Genomic DNA, 18,083 nt, shown 5'->3' on the forward strand with positions numbered 1-18,083 from the left:
TTACTTTCCCAAGTGAGTGGGAAGCGGCTTGGAAAGGGCCTTTTGAATTAATTATACTTACCAACAGTTTAGGGGGTGTTTACCTGTCTTACCAATCTCTCTGGTAGCCAACACGCACCGTCTTCTTCCTGAGAGAAAATGTAGACGGACCCCCTCCCCCAGATTAAAACGGGGTCCGGGCCCTTCTATGTATTATTTAAAGGGTCCCGCCACTTAACCATGGCGTAGGAATTGGAAGTAGCTGGGTACCAGTGTCGGTCTGCTGCAGACTGACCTTTAGCATCCGTTTGGAGAAAATTTAAAACAAATAAAACAAAGGCAAGATGTGATTTAGGGGACCTAGGAGGATATAGATTCCCCTTTTTAGTTTTAAGAAGCCAGTTTTTAAGGGTGCGATGAGCACGCTCTACGCTTCTTTGCCCCATTGGATTATAAGGAATTCCAGTTTTAAGTTTTATATTAAATTCCTTGTAAAATGAGATAAAGTTCTTACCAGTGTAGGCTGGTCTATTGTCTTTCTTAATGACTTTGGGTAATCCCATCGTATTAATGGCTTGTAAACAATGATCAATTACATTTTTAGAGGCTTCTCCCGAATGTAGGGAGGCAAAAATGAGTCCCGAGCACTATCAATGTAAACATGTATAAATTTTAATTTTTCAAATTTTGTATAGTGAGTTACATCTATTTGTCAAATTTGATTGGGCATAAGACCACGTGGATTAACTCCTAAGTGGGGCACTGGTGCTAAAGTGAGACAATTAGGGCATTGTTTTACAATCATTCTTGTTTGTTCTTTAGTGATCTTATGACGGAGTCTCAACGTATGACTAGAAAGATGAAATTTATCATGATCACGTTTTGTCAATTCTATGGGTGTAAGTGTCAAAGCTTGACCTATAAGCGCTTTGTTAATGTACTCATTACCCTGAGCCAGAGGTCCAGGAAGGCCTGAGTGGGCACGGATGTGACCGATATAAAAGGGATTTTTCTTAGCAAGAATGATACTTTGTAATTCTGAAAAAAAGGATCTAGCTGGCGTATTAAAATTAAACGTGCCACAGGTTTCTAATTGTGGTATAGAAAATGTAACATAAGCACTGTTAGTAAAAAGATTAAACGTACTATTTACAGATTGAAAGACACACAATACCGCTGTTAGCTCTGATAACTGAGCAGAGAGCCCAGGCGTCTCTACGACCACCTGTTGATTGTTAATACGATATCTGGCTCTTCCTTTGGAAGAGCCGTCTGTGAAAATTAAGAGGGCATTATGTAACGGCTGTAAAGATGTCATTTTAGGAAATACAACCTCATGTATATTTAAAAACTTTATCAATTTGTCTTGAGGATAATGGTTATCTATACTCTCTTTAAAGCCTATTTGAGCTAGCAACCAATCTGTGCTATGCTGTTTTAGCCAATCATCTTGATTTACTCTGTAAGGTTGTATAATAACATCTGGTTCTTTGTCAAAATAAGTTAGCGCCTGCTTTCTACTAAGCATAATTACTTGGGCCACTGCCTCAAAATATGGCAAAATATTACGCCTTGAAGACACCCTCAAATGAATCTACATCAGAGGAGCCTTTTGTCATAATAAACCTGTAGGGGAGTGAGTTGTATTAAGAATTAGTAGATGTAAAGGTAAAGAATAATCTATATAGGTAACAAATTGATTTTCAATAGCTTTCTCCACTGTCTGTAAAGCCAAAAGTCCTTCTGAAGTTAATAACCTAGGAGATGTCGGGTCAGCATTCTCTTTAAGAATATCAAATAAAGGTTGCAATTCTCCTGTTGTAAGCTTTAATTAAATACAGCCGAAGCCAGTTAATGTCACCCAATAACTTTTGAAAATCATTTAAAGTTTTCAAATTGTCCCTGCGGATAATTATCTTCTGGGAAAAAATTGTTTGGTCTGTAAGTTTAAAACCCAGATAATTATACGGCTCTTGGGTCTGAACTTTCTCTGGTGTTATTTGTAATCTTTTAGCGACCAAAGCCTGTTGTAAATCTTTAAAACATAAAAGCAAGGTCTGAGGATTTTTTCCTGTAATTAGAAAATCATCTGTGAAATGGATAAAGTAAATATCTGGCCATTTCTGTCTTACAGGCTGAATAGCCTGTGTTACAAATTTCTGGCATAAAGCCAGGCTATTAGCCATGCCCTGAGGAAGTACTGTCCACTGATATCTCTTCATAGGCTCTATGAAGTTAATAGAAGGAACGCTGAATGTGAATCTTTTGTAATCTTCAGGGTGCAATGGAATAGTAAAGAAAAAATCTTTTAAATCTATGACTATTTTATGAAACCCTTTCGGAATAGCCACGGGGGATGGAAGACCAGCTTGTAAAGTTCCCATGGGCAACATGGTTTTATTTACTTTTCTTAAATCTTGTAACAATCTCTATTTGTCGGATTTTTTTTAATGACAAATATTGGCGTGTTCTACGGAGATAAAGACTCTATTAAATGTCCCGCCCTCAATTGTTCCTGCACTAGCAAAGAGGCGGCTTCTAATTTCTCCTTAGATAAAGACCACTGATCAACCCACACAGGATTATCACTAAGCCATTAAATTTTATCGGCGTGGGATGTAGGCAAGATAGTGGCCATTACCGAAAATGCCCCAGACTTCTAGAGTTAGGGTTTGGCTGGGGGTTTTTAAACTTTCTAGTGCCTTGCTCTTCATTCCCAAGCCCCTGAGCAGGTAATGATTCCGGCTCTGTCTTTTGCTTAGAGGCGATTTCATTTGGACTGTACATGATTAAATTAATCTGTGATAGAAGGTCTCTACCCCAAAGGGTAGTAGGCAAGTTTTGTATAACAAAAGGCCGAATTTGTTCTGAATTTTCCTCTGTATCTTTCTAAGTTAGAAGTCTCGCGCTCTGTTTAGGATTATTGGCATATCTGATGTCTTGGAGATGTGTAAGAGTCTCCGTCAGTGGCCAGCTACACGGCCAATCCTGTCCTTTAATAATTGTAACATCAGCTCCCATATCTATTAATCTTTTAAAACTCTTTCCTTCAATAGTCAATTTAAGGTTAGGTCTTTTATTGGTGATAGATTGAACCCAATACACTCCGGAGGAGCCAAAGCCCTCCTTTCCTCTTTTATCTTTAATGAATTGGAAGGCAGTGGATGTAAAGGAACCAAAACAAGCTGAGCAATTCTTTGATTAGCAGGTATAGTTATGACACCGTGAGGGGAAGCAGCCATAATTTTTATTTCTCTCTCATAGTCACTGTCTATGACACCTGGATAAATCTGTAGTCTCTTTACAGTAGAACTGTTTTGTCTTAACAATAATCTCTAAGTTTTTTTAGGTAATGGTCTAAAAACTCCCGTAGGCAGGACCTGGACGCCCATTTCTGGGGCTAATACGGCATGGAATATACAGCAGAGGTCTAATCCTGTGCTTCTTGGTGTAGCTCTGTCGAGTTTAAAGATAGATTTCTTTGGGTCGGCAGCAGCTGTGTTGTCCCACAGACTGTCTGTCTTGGATGAATCGGGGCCTGGGGCGGGCCCCTCTTCTCGTTTCTCAACACGGGTCTGTCTTGAATATTAGTTTTGGACTTGTATCTCTTCACCCAATGATTTTCTTTTTTACACTTAGGGCATGTTTTTGGTGAGCAACCTGATTGTCTGTTTATAGTAGCCCTGTTATCAGCGCAATCACTTTTAAAATGACCCAGACTGTCATATTTAAAACACCTTTAATTTCTTCGTCTTTGTGAAAGAATTCCCTGAATGGTGGTTCCTTGTAAAGCTGTAGCCATTGTTAAACCCTGATTATACGAGGGCGGTGTTGGTAGTCGAGGTGAGGCGCCTTATTGTTCCCAGGAACAAAGGCCGGAGGTAGCCCATCGGAAGAGTTGGGGGTTGCCAGCCAGCTTAATGTTGTGGGGGAAGAGACAAAAATGTGATCAAAAGAGTAACAAAATAATGATAGTTTATCCATAGGAGTAAATATAATCTAATTGTTGGATTGAAACACTTGAACATGTTAGAGAGTTCTCTTAACTGCACTCACAGGTCAAAAAAATTAATTCTTTCTCATTTGCTGGTTACAGCAGAAGTGGTTTCCACTTCTACATGTTCTCTGGAATAGTCACTTCAATTATCTAAGCTCAATGTTGAGAAATCCAAATTATGTAATTATTTAAATTGTAAAAGCAAAACTAAAATGAAATTCAAATGAATATAGAGAATTGACTATAAGAGGGTAATATTTGAGCATACAGCACAAATGTGAAACAAAATGAGAGAGAATTTGGAATATGGAAAAATTTGTATAATATTCATTTCTGTGTCTTTGCCACATATCATCTATAATTCCATATTTCTTAGTCTGAGAAGTATGTTTTCAGTTCACATGATCATTGCCATGGTGACTCACTGACTGTGTGTACCTTTTAGAGCTTTGCCAGAGTCTTGACAGCTGTCCTGGACTGGGAATTGAAAACTATGGTGTTTCCATGACAACTTTGAATGAGGTGTTCCTGAAGCTAGAAGGAAAATCAGCAATTGATGAACCAGGTAATTAAAATGCAAGAAAAACAGAATCATGTAACGTATTGATCACATCCAGTCCGGTTTATGCCTCAAAAACACCCGTTACAAAGAGAAGATTACAAACCGTAAGGCTCTGTTATTCAGACTTCTCTTAGACAAGGCTTACAAAATTGTCATTCATCCATTGTCAATATCACTGTTTCTAAAATCATCCTTCTCTTTATTAATGTTGAATGGTTTAGCAGGGCTATAAAACATAAACTTTCATTCAAAACCTTTGCAATTATTGGACTGTATTGCTGAATCAGACTTTGGTTATTTGGTGGCTGCTTCTTATCCATTGAAAAAGATTCACATATCTATATGCAGATGCATATGTGTATTGTGGAACTATAAACATGTAGACTATGTATACCCACATAACTATTTTGTGTGGAGAGCTGTACAAATGTAGGCAGAGGTGGGCAGTTAAACATCCAACCTTACTTCTGAGTGCTTGCGTCTTCTATCAGCTATTAGTAAGATTATTAAAATTACATTTGTCTAGTCCTAGGCCTTCCTCTTTTTGGGCAGGGAGATCATGTATCTTGAATATCTGTTATTATGCTCATGTGTAGACTTGGTATGTCTCTTGTATGAATTGCCTCTCATCCTCCCTAATGTGAGGTCTCCTTTCATCCTGATGATGGTGCTCATCCTGAGTTGTCTGGTGTAAATTCACATGCCACATCTTTAAATGTACAGTATATTGACCCACTTTAATTCTTCTTGTTGTTTGAAATTAAGGTACAATTCTTATAAATAGTATGTGGTTACATATTACTTTTTAGTACATTTCTCAACACTTTAGTTGGAGGGCTGTTTATATGTGGGTGTGGTTGTATTTAACTCTGTCATATTGGCTCCATCTGCCCTTTGTTTGTGTGCCCTTTGTCCTGCTTTTGTTTATTGTTACTCAACCATGTGATTTCTATGTTGCTTTTTTGGTTTTTTTTTTTTTAGCTGTGACTCTTCATATATTTGCTATATAAATGGTAAGGATATTTATTTATAAGAACATATGCCCCAAAATTACTATAATACTACATGGATAATGGAAGCATCTTCAGATGAATATAATTTTATGAATTTTCCAATTTGAGATTATATATACACATATGTATATATTATTTCTGTATATATATTTTGTATAGTCCTCAAATGCTTCATAGTTGCTATGATTTTGTAAATTAAATATGAACAATCAGTTCACATTATGTAATTATATATATAAGTATATATTATTTCTATGTATATATTTTGTGTAGTCCTTAAATGCTTCATAGTTATAATTTTGTAAATTAAATATGAACAATCAGTTCAAATTAATGTAACTGAAGATCAGTATCTGTGTATCTTTAGAGATAATTGGTTGATGATGACTGTGATAATGATGGTGAAAAAGAGGAAGACAGATGGCAGATAATTGGTAGGTAGGTAGATAGATAGGTAGATGATAGGCAGATAGATAATAGATGATAGATAGAGATAGACAGATTGATTATAGAAAATTAATAGGTTGATAATAGATGAAAAAAGATAGATGATATATAGTTAATAGATGGATAATAAATTATAGATAGATGATAGATAGAGATAGATGATAGATAGAGATAGATAGATAGATAGATAGATAGATAGATAGGGAGATAATAGATATATGTACTGACTGGTTTTGTGTCAACTTGACACAAGCTGGAGTTATCACAGAGAAAGAAGCTTCAGGTGGGGAAATGTCTCCATGAGATCCAGCTGTAAGGCATTTTCTCAATTAGTGATCAAGGGGGAGGGGCCCTGGTGGGTAGTACCATCTCTAGGCTGGCAGTCTTGGGTTCTATAAGAGAGCAAGCTGAGCAAGCCAGGGAAGCAAGCCAGTAAGAAACATCCCTCCATGGCCTCTGCATCAGCTTTTGCTTCCTGACTTGCTTGAGTTCCAGTCCTGACTTCCTTTAGTAATGAACAGCAATGTGGAAATATAAGCTGAATAAACCCTTTCCTCCCCAACTTGCTTCTTGGTCATAATGTTTGTGCAGGAATAGAAACACTGACTAAGACAATATATGATAGAAAGATTATAGGTAGATGATAGATACATGATAGATAAATAGATAGATAGTTAATAGATTATAGATAGACATATAAATAGATGATAGTTAATAGATGGATGATAGATAGATAGATAGATAGATAGGAGAGAAAGGGAAAGTAAGACATGGTAAAATGCAGATAAAATTAAGAAAAGAGGGAAAGAAAGATTTTTGGTATATTTTCTCATACATGGTACCTCTTCAAAAATTTATTTTTATTTCACATTTATCTAATACAATGTATATTTAACCCAAAGGCATTCATTAGTACTTCTTGTTTGGGACTTTCTAGTTTTTATATTTGTGTGTGAATTTTCACCTGAACAAAAAAAATTTTTCAAAATAAATATATATAACGTATCAGGTAAAAAAATTAAAAAAAAAACTCAAATAGTCTTTAAAAAAAAGAAAGAAACTATAAATCTGTGTGAACCAACAATTAAGGAAAAGATTTACAGACATTTGGTACCAGCTCACAGACACCATATTCTCTGATTAGGTTTCATTCTTTTCCCCCTTTGTACAATGTCTGTTTACCGGTCTTCAATACCACAGGCCTTATTTTGAAATCCAATTTATAAACTCTTCATTACCGAGGCTGGGTTTTTCATCCCAACATTTCCTTTGACTTTTTATAGTTTTCTTTCTTTATTGAAGCTCCTCATCAGTTTGTCAATGGTATCCATATTTTTCAGTAGATATCACCCTATACTTACTATAGATATTTTTAAACCCTTACTATTAATTCCAACATGCAGATACATGACAAATGACCTGTACTGAGACTCAATTTAAACATTTTTTCCATAGGAGTTACATTCTCCTATTTCTTCACATGTCTCATAATTTGTAGTGTATCTTGGACATAACTGCATTTTAAAAAACCCAGAAGACTGAAGAAAGCCATGCCTGACCGTGGAGTGGCTCTCCTTCTATAAGACTTCTGGTGTAGATGGATAAATAAACCTAATTTATCTTGAGCAAATGTCTGTGATGTAGGGGAGCCTCTATTGTATTCTTTTCCGCCTCACAATATCAAATTATTTGAAGGCAAAATAGGGCTTTTCCATTCTGTGTGTCTTAAGATTATAGCACTGATAAGTTCTACAGATCTCAGTATGATGTATAGCCCGCACTACCAAATCCCTCAACAGCAAGAGAAACAGCCTCTCACCATTTTGTAAAGATTAACTAGAAAGGCATTAACCTGATATGATCAATTTTGATGTCAAGTCAATGGAATTTAAATGTCAATTGAATTTGATGTCAATGTGAACCCTGTAGTGATCAATTTGGATGGTCAAGTCAATGGAATTTAAAACCCTCGTGGGAGCAAATTCCTGCAGAGATTTGTGAGGTTATCTAAATTAAGCTAATTGGCATTAGAACACAGTGAACAGTGCTATTTCCCTGGACTGGATTGAATAAGAAGGAGAAAGCAAGCTGAGCCCTGACAGCCACTGCTCTCTGCTTCCTGGCTGAAAATATGGTGTGAGGAGCTAACTGCCTTCAGCTCTTCCCACCATCACCTCCTCCATCACAATTCATTAAATATACCCAGCCTAGATACACTTTATCTCAGTATATCACTTTCCACCTCTCTCCCCAAGAGTGATCCTCGATGGTCTGATGAGTTACACAAAGACAGACTGCATGCCCTGATGATGATACTTTGTAGGTGACCCTGCGCATTTTAATGTGACGGGTTTCTTTTCCCACCCCAAGCTCTTGATGGGCTGTGCCCACTCACTCAGTGAAGGATCCCAGGGCAAGAATCTGTAGGTGATGTAAACTCACTTTGTGACTTGGACATTATGTAGTTTAATTGCAATGTAGCAGACGAGTCTGTGGGATCAGGTTGCTTCCTACTGCTTGTTGAAGCCATGGGGCCTCTCCTACCATGCTCCCAAGGAGGAAGGCAGCTACTCTGCACTCTCATCCAGTGGGTTCAGAGTTGTTTAACACTTTGGAAATATGGAGATCAAACTCATTAAATAGAAGAGAATACTCTTGAATTATTCTTTTCCCTGTGTTCACATGGGTATGTCTGTGTGTACCATGTGTGTATGGTGGGTCTGGGTGCACATGTGTGTGCAAGTGAATATAGAAATCAGAGGCCAACCTTCCCACTTTGTTCTGCTGGTGGCTTCCAATTTTTGTTTGAGGCAGCATTACTCATTCATCTGAATTGCATGCTAGCCAGCAAGATCCAGGGATAGAACTGTCTCTGTCTATTTCATGTGCTGGGACTACAAACAAGTATCACCATATTCTGTCTTTTGTTGTTGTTGTTGGTGGTGGTCAGAATTTCCAGGGATCCAAATCTATGCCCTCACTATTGCTAGAAAACTGCTTTACCACTAAGCCATCTCCCCAGCCACAATTATTCTTTTATTGATTGATTGATTGATTGATTCACTTTACATCCCAGCATCAGGACCCAATTTCCTCCCAGTCCTCCCTCACACAGCTCCTCCCTCCATTCCCCCTTCCCCATTTCTTTTGAGAAGAGGAAGCTCCACCCTGGGTATCATCCCTTTTGGCACATTAAGTCACTTCAGGATTAGGCATGTTCTTTCCCACTAAGCCCAGATCTAGGTGGACCAGGCCAGGGTAATGGGATCCACAGGGCAGGTGACAGCTTCAGGGACAGCCCCACTCCACTTGTTGGGACAGGGACTCACATAAAGACCAAGCTGCACATTGGTCGCCCATGTACAGGGGGCCTCAGTCCAGCCTGTGCTTGCTCCCTGGTTCAGTCTCTGGGAGCACCCAAGGGTCCAGGTTAGTTGGCACTGTTGGTTTTCCTGTAGAGTCCCTGTGCTCTTCGGGTCCCTCAGTCACTCACTCAGCTCTTCCACAAGACTCCCCGGGCTCCATCTAATGTTTGCCTGTGGGTTTCTGCATCTGTTTCCATTGGCTGCTGGAGGCAATTATTCTTTCAGCATGACCGGATCTTGTAAAAATTATGTCCTTATCTTTATGTATCTTTATGTCTGTGTTTGTGCCTTGTAACTGCCCACAGTTACATCGATCAGGTTACCTAGAAGGGAAGCTGGGGATGTATGGAAAGGCAGCAAAAAGAGAGCGAGACTAAGACAACACTTGATGTTCTAGGTCTAAAGGTTTAATGAAGGACTCCAAACATAGGCGGAGGAAAACCCTTCCCCCAAAGGCTGCAAACTACCCTCAGAACTGGTTCGGTCGCTCTGCAGGTGGCTAGTATTTCTCAGGAAACTGCAGGTCCTCAATGGGCTTCACCTTTGTCTCAGTGCTCTACCCTAGGTGGAGGGGATTATGGCTAACACAGGAGTTCCTGCTCAAAGACTGGGAGAGGAACTTTATCTTGGTTGATATCAAGTTCCTGCCAGGAAGCATGGCACCCCAATAAGGCTCTCTACAGTGCCTACACTTACAAGTGTGTGCTTTGAATGGTGCTGTCAGATTTGTTTTAGCATCATTTCCTGGAGATCATCCTAGGTAGCTAGAGATGCAAGAGAATAGGCAAAAGACTAAACCAATTTTAAGTCTCCCTAGTAGAGACTATTAGAGATAAGAACTAGGCTTTTAACTCATTTGAAGTTACAATTTGTAGCATGTTAATCTGTGTCTAATTTCTTTATAGGTCTTCAAATACACACGAATACAGTCAGGACCTTGCCTAAACACTTTTCAAACCTCTTTATGTACTTAATTTTCATTCTTTCTTTTTTTAAAAAAAAATGTTCTATTCTTAGACAATTCTACACATCTACACAATGTATTTTAGCTTTAGTTTTTTTTTACGCCTGCCATACTATTTACCTTTTAAATAGTTTTGCATTCTTTGAAGTTTTCATACATTTATACAACATGGATTGATCATACCCGCCCATCACTACCTCCCCCAATTCCTCTGGTGCCCCTCGCCCTGTCTCCCTCACAACTTCTCCTCTTCTTTTTGTTGTTATTAATAACTCCCTAAATCAAATCAGTGCTATGTAGATGCACATGGGTGTGTGGCCATCCACTCAAGGAGCACAGACCATTATCTGTACCAAAAATATTGACTCTCACTCCATCTGCCACCACCAACTGTCCATAGCTTCTCAGCCAGGGTTGGGGTTTCGTGAGTCTCCTTCTCCATCCACATTAAAAATTTGCCGGCTTGACCTGATGCCCATAACCACAGCTACTGTGAGCCAATGTGTGTAGTAACCACATCAAGTCTAGAAGTCCCTTTATATAGTTTCTGAATACAAAAATACCCTTTTTAATTCCTGCATTTGTTCAATCAATGGACTCCCTTTTCTTCTCTCTCTGGCCAGTGCAGCGGCCAGTGATGCTGTACGACGTGTAGAGAGGAGTACAGAAGATAAAAGCGTTGGTAAAATGTCCTCAAACAGTGGTTTGCCTGAAGTGGGTTTTTACAAGTTGCCTCCTCTGTGTTTTGCAGAGGTTGACATCATGGGAGAAGGACAAACAGAGAGTTCTGGGGACAGAGAAAGGCTTATGGAGATGGAGCAGACTCTCTCTTCATTTACGGAAATGAAGAAAACAGACGGTATGGCTCTCTGGAGACAGCAAACCTGCGCTATCGCAAAGGTTCGCTTGTTGAAGTTAAAGCACGAAAGGAAAGCACTTTTATCTGTGTGAGTATCTCTTATGTAACATTAAAAATAACAAAGGTGGGGCAAGAAAGTTAAGTAAACGCCATTGCTAGGTTGGTCTTTGGTCCTATCAATTATCTACTAGAAGACAGGATGGTGGAGTTTTTAAGGTTTGTAAGACAACTCTAAAGGAAAAGCTGAGGTGATGTAAGTTTCCTTGCCTATCTCCTCCCTTTCAAATTTGTCACCATGGGATATCATGGACACGTTGCAGGGGATCCTTTCTCCCAGGACCTACACACCAGTACCTCAGGCCTGACACTCTTCTTATCCTACTAGCACTTGCCTAGATGTCATGGCATCCGCTAGCTTCCTTAGTGACAGCAACTTGACATCTACTCCTACTCTGTACATAACAGGTAGCATCCCAGATTTGGAGACTCATCCTCTTCCATTACTATTATGATGTCTATGGTACCTTACGCATCAGTAAATGCCTTTTTTTTGACAATTATATTTTTATTAGATTTCCTGATTTACTTATATGTAAGTCTGTGTATGCACATACATGTATAGAGACACATACCTATGCATGCATGTAGAGTCCAGAAGAGATGTGCACCTCTATTATTCTCTGGCTGTTTCTTTGAGGCAAGGTCTCTCTAGATCTGAGACTCATCCTGTACCCATTTCTTTAACCTGGGGTTACAGATGTATGCAGAACATTTCACAGCAAGAACTCTTAACCACGGAGGTGTCCCTCCAGCACCAGGATCATTGTGTTTTAAATTAATGCTACACATCCAGCACATAATTCAACCCCAATAGGCAGTACACAAAAATTTGACAAATTGATTTATGAAGAAAGTTTGCATTATGTTACCAATATAGTAAGCAACACATAAAGAGTAAAGAATGAAAGGGTGATAGTCATGTCCAAAGATTTTAGACAAGAGATATTTATAAATTAGGTATGGGGAAAGGTTTCAAAGTAGCAAATATGATAACAATGTTTTAGGATGTGTTAATTTCTTTGAAACAGGGAGTAAAGAAAAATAAATAAAAATTATTATTAGTTAGTAATTGATACATTTTAATTGATTCTTTATTAAATAACATAATAATTTGGAATAAAGTATAAGTAAAAATATAACTCTGGAGAAAAAAGAGATCATGTGGTCATTATAGAATCAGAAACTATGGGAAGTAAAGTAGATATAAAGGAAACTGTTGGAGAGGGTGATAAGGAATTAACCAACAGAGAGGTGGAGAATCACACAGGACTCACAAGACATAGGCGTGTCCGGATCATGGGACTGTACACCCACAAGATATGTGATATGGAATATCCAAGGGTAGAAGAGCAAGAGAAGTGATCCAAAAGTAAAGCTACAGTTTGTCCCCTCGGATTTAAAAGTGGGAGAGGTACAAAACACTCTTAAAATATAGGAGAGATGGCTCAGAGGTTAAGAGCAATAACTGCTTTTCCAGAGGTCCTGAGTTCAATTCCCAGCAACCACATGGTGGCATATGACTATCTATGACGGGATCTGATGCCCTCTTCTGGCAGGCTGGTGTACATGCAGATAGAGTACTCAAATACAATAAATAAATAAATAAATTAATTAATTAATTAATAATTGTTTTTAAAGAATATAGGCAAGAGTTACCCATTTAATATTTGCGATTAGACAATCAATCATATTATGCTCACAGTGATGGCTTTTTCTCTCCGCAGGCTCATGGTTCTGGTGGTCTGCATCTGCCCTCTTCTTTTTGAAAATATCACAATAAATATAAGTCAAAGGGCTTATACTTGGAAACTTTCCCCGCACGAGTATTTCCTTGCATCTGGAGAACAGCCCCAGGGTATGCTCACTCGGTTATTGATCATCAATAAGACAGGTAATAACATATTTCCAATTCACATATGCATCTATATTTCATTCTTAAGGTGCTGAACAAAGACTTATGATGGGGAAGTTTTAAGGAAGGTAAAAGGTAGCAGAATGCAGAGGCAAGGAAAAGGAGATTCTACTAAAAATACATTTCATTCAAAAATACCATAGAGATATCTGAGACCTTATAGTCTCATTTTAATTGTTTAATTAAAGATGGTATTAAAGGTATTCTGTTATGTACATATACCACATTGTTTTTATCATTCACCTGTAAATGGATACATCCCCCTATAAATGATTATGAACAATATTTTAATCAATGATTATATATTTCTTTGTAAAGATTTTTCATTGTGGTACCCTCTTAGAAGTGGAATTGTTCAATCATATAATGCATATGTTTAAACTCTTAAGGACCTACCAAATTGTTTTCAAAGTAAGTGTACATGTATGCTAGCAATGTATGTCTTCAAATTCCTTCACCTCTTGGGTGATTCTCATTTCTGACATTTTATAAGTATCCCACATGTCACATGATATCTTCTGTTCTGTGTGGATGCCTCTTCTATGTATGTTCATGTCTTTGTAAGGTACAAGGGTATGCATGCATGAGTGTGCATTTAGAGGCATTTAGAGGTCAACGTTGGATGTTTTCCTCATTCACCTTATTATTTAAAATTCTCTCTCACTGAAACTTGAACTCATTACACGGCCTCTTCAAAGAGCTCCAGAGATCTGACTGTCTTTGCCTCCCCAATGCTAGCATTACAGGCATGTACCAGCACACCTGGGTTTTTGTGTGGGTGCTGGGGATGGAACTCAGGTCATCATCTTGCTCAGTTCGTGCACTATTGACCAAGTGATCTCCTCAGCTCCTTTTCTCTTCTGGTCTCTATTTGTTTTGTTAATGGCTTGTGGTGCTGAGAGCCTTCTTGTATGCTCACTGACTTTCCCAGAGATGTGTTCTTGCCAATTTTAGTAGATTTTCTTAAGGATCTGTTTCTTCATTTTCTGTACATGCTTAGGACAGTTTCAAGAGTTGCACACTGGTTGCTTGTCTGGATAGAAGCTCTGAAAAGTTATTCACGTCACCAGGCTGCCTCTCTGCACCAAGAAACTATTTGAAAATCAAGTAGTAATCTCAGAATAGTGAATTCTGCTTTCAGACATTTAGTGATTAGAAATCACCTGCCATTAAAACTCCACAGCTATTCACTGCAAGATTCTAAGGGGGGGGAGCTATTTCAAGAGTCATATGGTATGAAAGAGTTATTATATATCATCAGTAAATACGTTCATTGTAGCATAAATTCCTAGAGCAATGAATTGACTTTTAATTCACAATGCAAAGATATTATTATGTGAGGAAGTACATGTTGTTAGCATTGAGCTACAGAACTTAACATGGACTTGTCTATCTTTGAAATACCTAGTATGTTGAATTATATCTTAGAGCAAGCATTGATGACTTCATCCATTCTGTGGAGCGCCAGAACATAGCTTTGGAAGTCGATGCTTCTGGAGCCAGAGATGGCACAGATGACCCATCCTACAACGGAGCCCTCATTGTGTCTGGTGATAAGAAGGTGTGCTGGACTCTAGTTCAGAATGTGCCCCCAAGCGTGAAAAGATAATATAGCCCTAAAATACTCATGTCTCTGGTCTAAGAAACAGAAACAAGAGCAAGTGCTGTATACTTTTTGCTTAGTGGACTTTATTCATGGACATAATAAATAATTATTGCTTCTATCGCATTTGCCAACAAAACCCATGTGTGATAGCAAAATACATACTTTATTCAAGTTTATATATTTGATGTTATAACTGAGGTCAGGAGATTCATGTTTCCCTTTATAGATTTTTATACCATTTATATCTTAGAAATGCTGTTTTGTCTATGACAATAAACACTGTAAAACATGATTCTAGCCCTAAGCAAGACAGCTGAAACATTAAATACATGGTTTTGTTTTACTTATTCTATTCTAAACATGCCTTGTTTTACTTACTTTTATTTACATAGCATTTTTGTTTATTTTTGAGATTACAATTTTGCTTACAGCATTTGTGGGCTTCTTTTGTTCTTATCTGAAAGCATTTTTAAAACATGTTATTGGGACTGGAAGTGTAGCTCAGAGGCAAGTGCTCCACTCCCATAATATGAGGCAGTGGGTGTGATTCCAAAGGACCATCAAGAAACAACCACAATATCATTGCATCTTAAAATCCCAAATTTTACTTTCTTTAGGAAAAAAATGAAGACCTTTGATGATTAGGAGATTTTTGTTTGTTTATTATATTTTTAGAGCTACAACTTCTCGTTTGCATGCAATACCAAGAGACTGAACTGTTTCCCAGTTCTGATGGATATCCTTAGCAATGGGCTACTTGGAATGGTTAAACCGTCAGCCCACATCCAACTCTACAGAAGCGTGCATTTTGTGGTAAGTTCAGGTCCTCTGGATCATCCTCCCAGGTCATCTTTTAAAGTCCTGGAATCCTAGCCCTTTGGAATTCACCAAAACCATAGCCAAAACTTGGAGTCACACTGGCTTCTGGGGCTTTGGAAAACTAGCACCTTTCAAGACCTCTGGGCTTTTAAAACTGCAAATGAAAACATTTTCCAAACAGGATAAGAGAGGACAACAGTGAGAGTGTACAGTACTGTGATTAATACGAAGGAATGAACAAACAGGATGAAATAAGAAAGGGGGTTGGGAAGGAGGAGGAAGGGGAGAACGGGGGAGACTCATCACTTTTACAAATGCTACCGAAGAAAGAAATCTGGACAACACTCAGGCTGGAATTTCAGACTATCCTCATTAGAATCACTCCAGGTTCTTGCCAGAACTATTAATTCCTTTGATCTATTTTAGACTTACTATACCAGCTTTTCCAAATACAGAGCTAAGAAAAAAATTCCATTTCTCTTCCTGGCAGCCTTGGCAGCTTATGGGTGCCTGGGAGGCAGAGACAGGAGATTGCCCAGGAAGCTGCTAACTTGTCTAGTTGTATCTATGTTCAAATGAGTGACCCTGCCTCAATAGGTAAGATGGAGATGGAATGAGAGACACCCATGTCAGCCTCTGCCCCCTGTCCATACCGTATGTACAGACAAAGAAAAATCTATTTCTAACCCAAGGCTTGAGCAATTGAACATAAACAGCCCTTCAAATTCAGAAACTGGGCAGCCATCTTTTGGAAAGATTCCTTTGTTCTCAAGTATATTTCTCCCTGTTGCAGATGTAGGGAACAGCACATTTTAAAAAATATTTTTGATTTAACTTCTGAACAGTTTTGTATATAGTCTGTGCACCACTTGTGTGCCCTCTAAGGCCAGAAGAGGGCATCAGATTCTGTGAAACTGGAGGTACAGATGATTGTGAGCCATCTTGTGGGTGCTGGGAATCGAACCTGGGTCCCCTGAAAGAACAAGCCAGTGCTCTTAACAGCTGAGCCATCTTCCCAGTCCCACATCTTTTAACACATTTAAACATTAAGTTCTTGGTGCCTGGGGACAAGCCCTGGACACAGTTAGCACTTACCAACTTACTTGCTAAACACATAAATGAGTATCAGAGAGCAACACTGACTCTGTCCTGTTCAGCTCTCTGGTTTTGTGGTGTAGTTAAACACGTGGTTACTCAAGCAATGGCCGTGTGAATCTTCAAGTGATGGTGGCTTTGTATATGATGAGAGTTTGTGCATCTCCTTTCCTTGAAGGGAGCTGCAGCAGCTATAACTAACAACGTTTTGCTTGGCTCATTCACATCCCTTCCTCACACTCCCTCTACTCTGGGATCATGCACCAGTACTGATCTGACCTCCTGAGACACCCAGCTACCACATTTGAGATAGTTAAAGATCAGTTGGGAAACTGAGGATGTGGGCTGTGACTTATCATGTATTATCTAACATCACAGTAAATCGTAGAATGACTGACATAAAAAGATATATTGTTAATAATTTCCCACTATGCAGGGTTTTTGATCCACGCATGCTCTAGAGATCAGTTTCTTAACTGGCAAGTTTGAGCATGAAGTGAAGGAGTCTAAAGTCAAACTTACAAACTGGAAGGACTGAGAAAAGTTTGGAGATCCCAACAGATGCCCAAGACATACAGTATTTAATATTTTTAGAATTTATGGCAGAAAAAGAAACTCAGAATTTGTTCATTCAGTTTTTCCCTTTCAGAATGAATATTCTAATCCTTTGATATACCTGATGAAGACTGCGTTCTGGCTGATTATGACCTCCACTTGCCCTCCTTATATTGCCATGAGCAGCGTCACAGACTATAAGGTAAAAATGAATTATGAGTAACTGGAACTTGAGTTACTTTCTAACTTAGATGCTGAAAGTATAGTGATTACCTGCATACACATACATGCACATGCTAATGATGCAGTTTTTAATTAATACATTTAAATAATTCTGTGCATTAATTAAATACAATTATCATGCAGCTATACAAAATGAAATACAAAATTGAAAAATAAAGCCACTCATCTAACACCAATAGATTTTTCCAACTAAAAGTGTTGAAAAATATATAGAATCCTTAAATCAACTTTTAAATGAACAAATGTTTGAGCAAATATTTTACTGAAGAAGATACACAAGTTGGGAAATGTTTTGAGAACAATGGCTGACATTGTGAGTGATCAGAGAATTGAGAAACTTTTACCCAAAATGGATCTTGGCATGAACCAGTCTCTGCTGTTAGAAAACTGAAATTCTCATGCGAGCTGCCCCCCTAGAATGAATTAGTAAACAAATTCTGGTAGAACCATGAATACAATAGAATATTTCTCTGAATAAGTATTATAAAACTTCCAACATTTAAATAACAATTTGTAAATTCCAGTTTGTACTGTTTTTCTGATTCAAATGAGTCTTTGCTGTCTATAATTTATAGAATATAAAATATAGCAACTGTATGTTATACAA

At 38.2% G+C, this 18,083-nt stretch overlaps 1 protein-coding gene across 1 annotated transcript in view; it reads left to right on the forward strand.

Annotated features, from left to right (window-relative positions):
* LOC127693649 (ABC-type organic anion transporter ABCA8B-like) overlaps positions 1 to 18,083 on the forward strand; it is a 74,147-nt gene that overhangs the window by 27,395 nt on the left and 28,669 nt on the right. The window contains exons 18-23 of the mRNA XM_052194660.1: positions 4,422 to 4,541; positions 11,079 to 11,274; positions 12,971 to 13,137; positions 14,589 to 14,719; positions 15,440 to 15,577; positions 17,328 to 17,435. Of these exons, the coding sequence (XP_052050620.1) occupies positions 4,422 to 4,541; positions 11,079 to 11,274; positions 12,971 to 13,137; positions 14,589 to 14,719; positions 15,440 to 15,577; positions 17,328 to 17,435 (860 nt within the window). The remainder of the gene's footprint in view (positions 1 to 4,421; positions 4,542 to 11,078; positions 11,275 to 12,970; positions 13,138 to 14,588; positions 14,720 to 15,439; positions 15,578 to 17,327; positions 17,436 to 18,083) is intronic.

The sequence above is a fragment of the Apodemus sylvaticus genome, chromosome 10 (assembly GCF_947179515.1).
Source record: "Apodemus sylvaticus chromosome 10, mApoSyl1.1, whole genome shotgun sequence".
NCBI lineage: Eukaryota > Metazoa > Chordata > Mammalia > Rodentia > Muridae > Apodemus > Apodemus sylvaticus.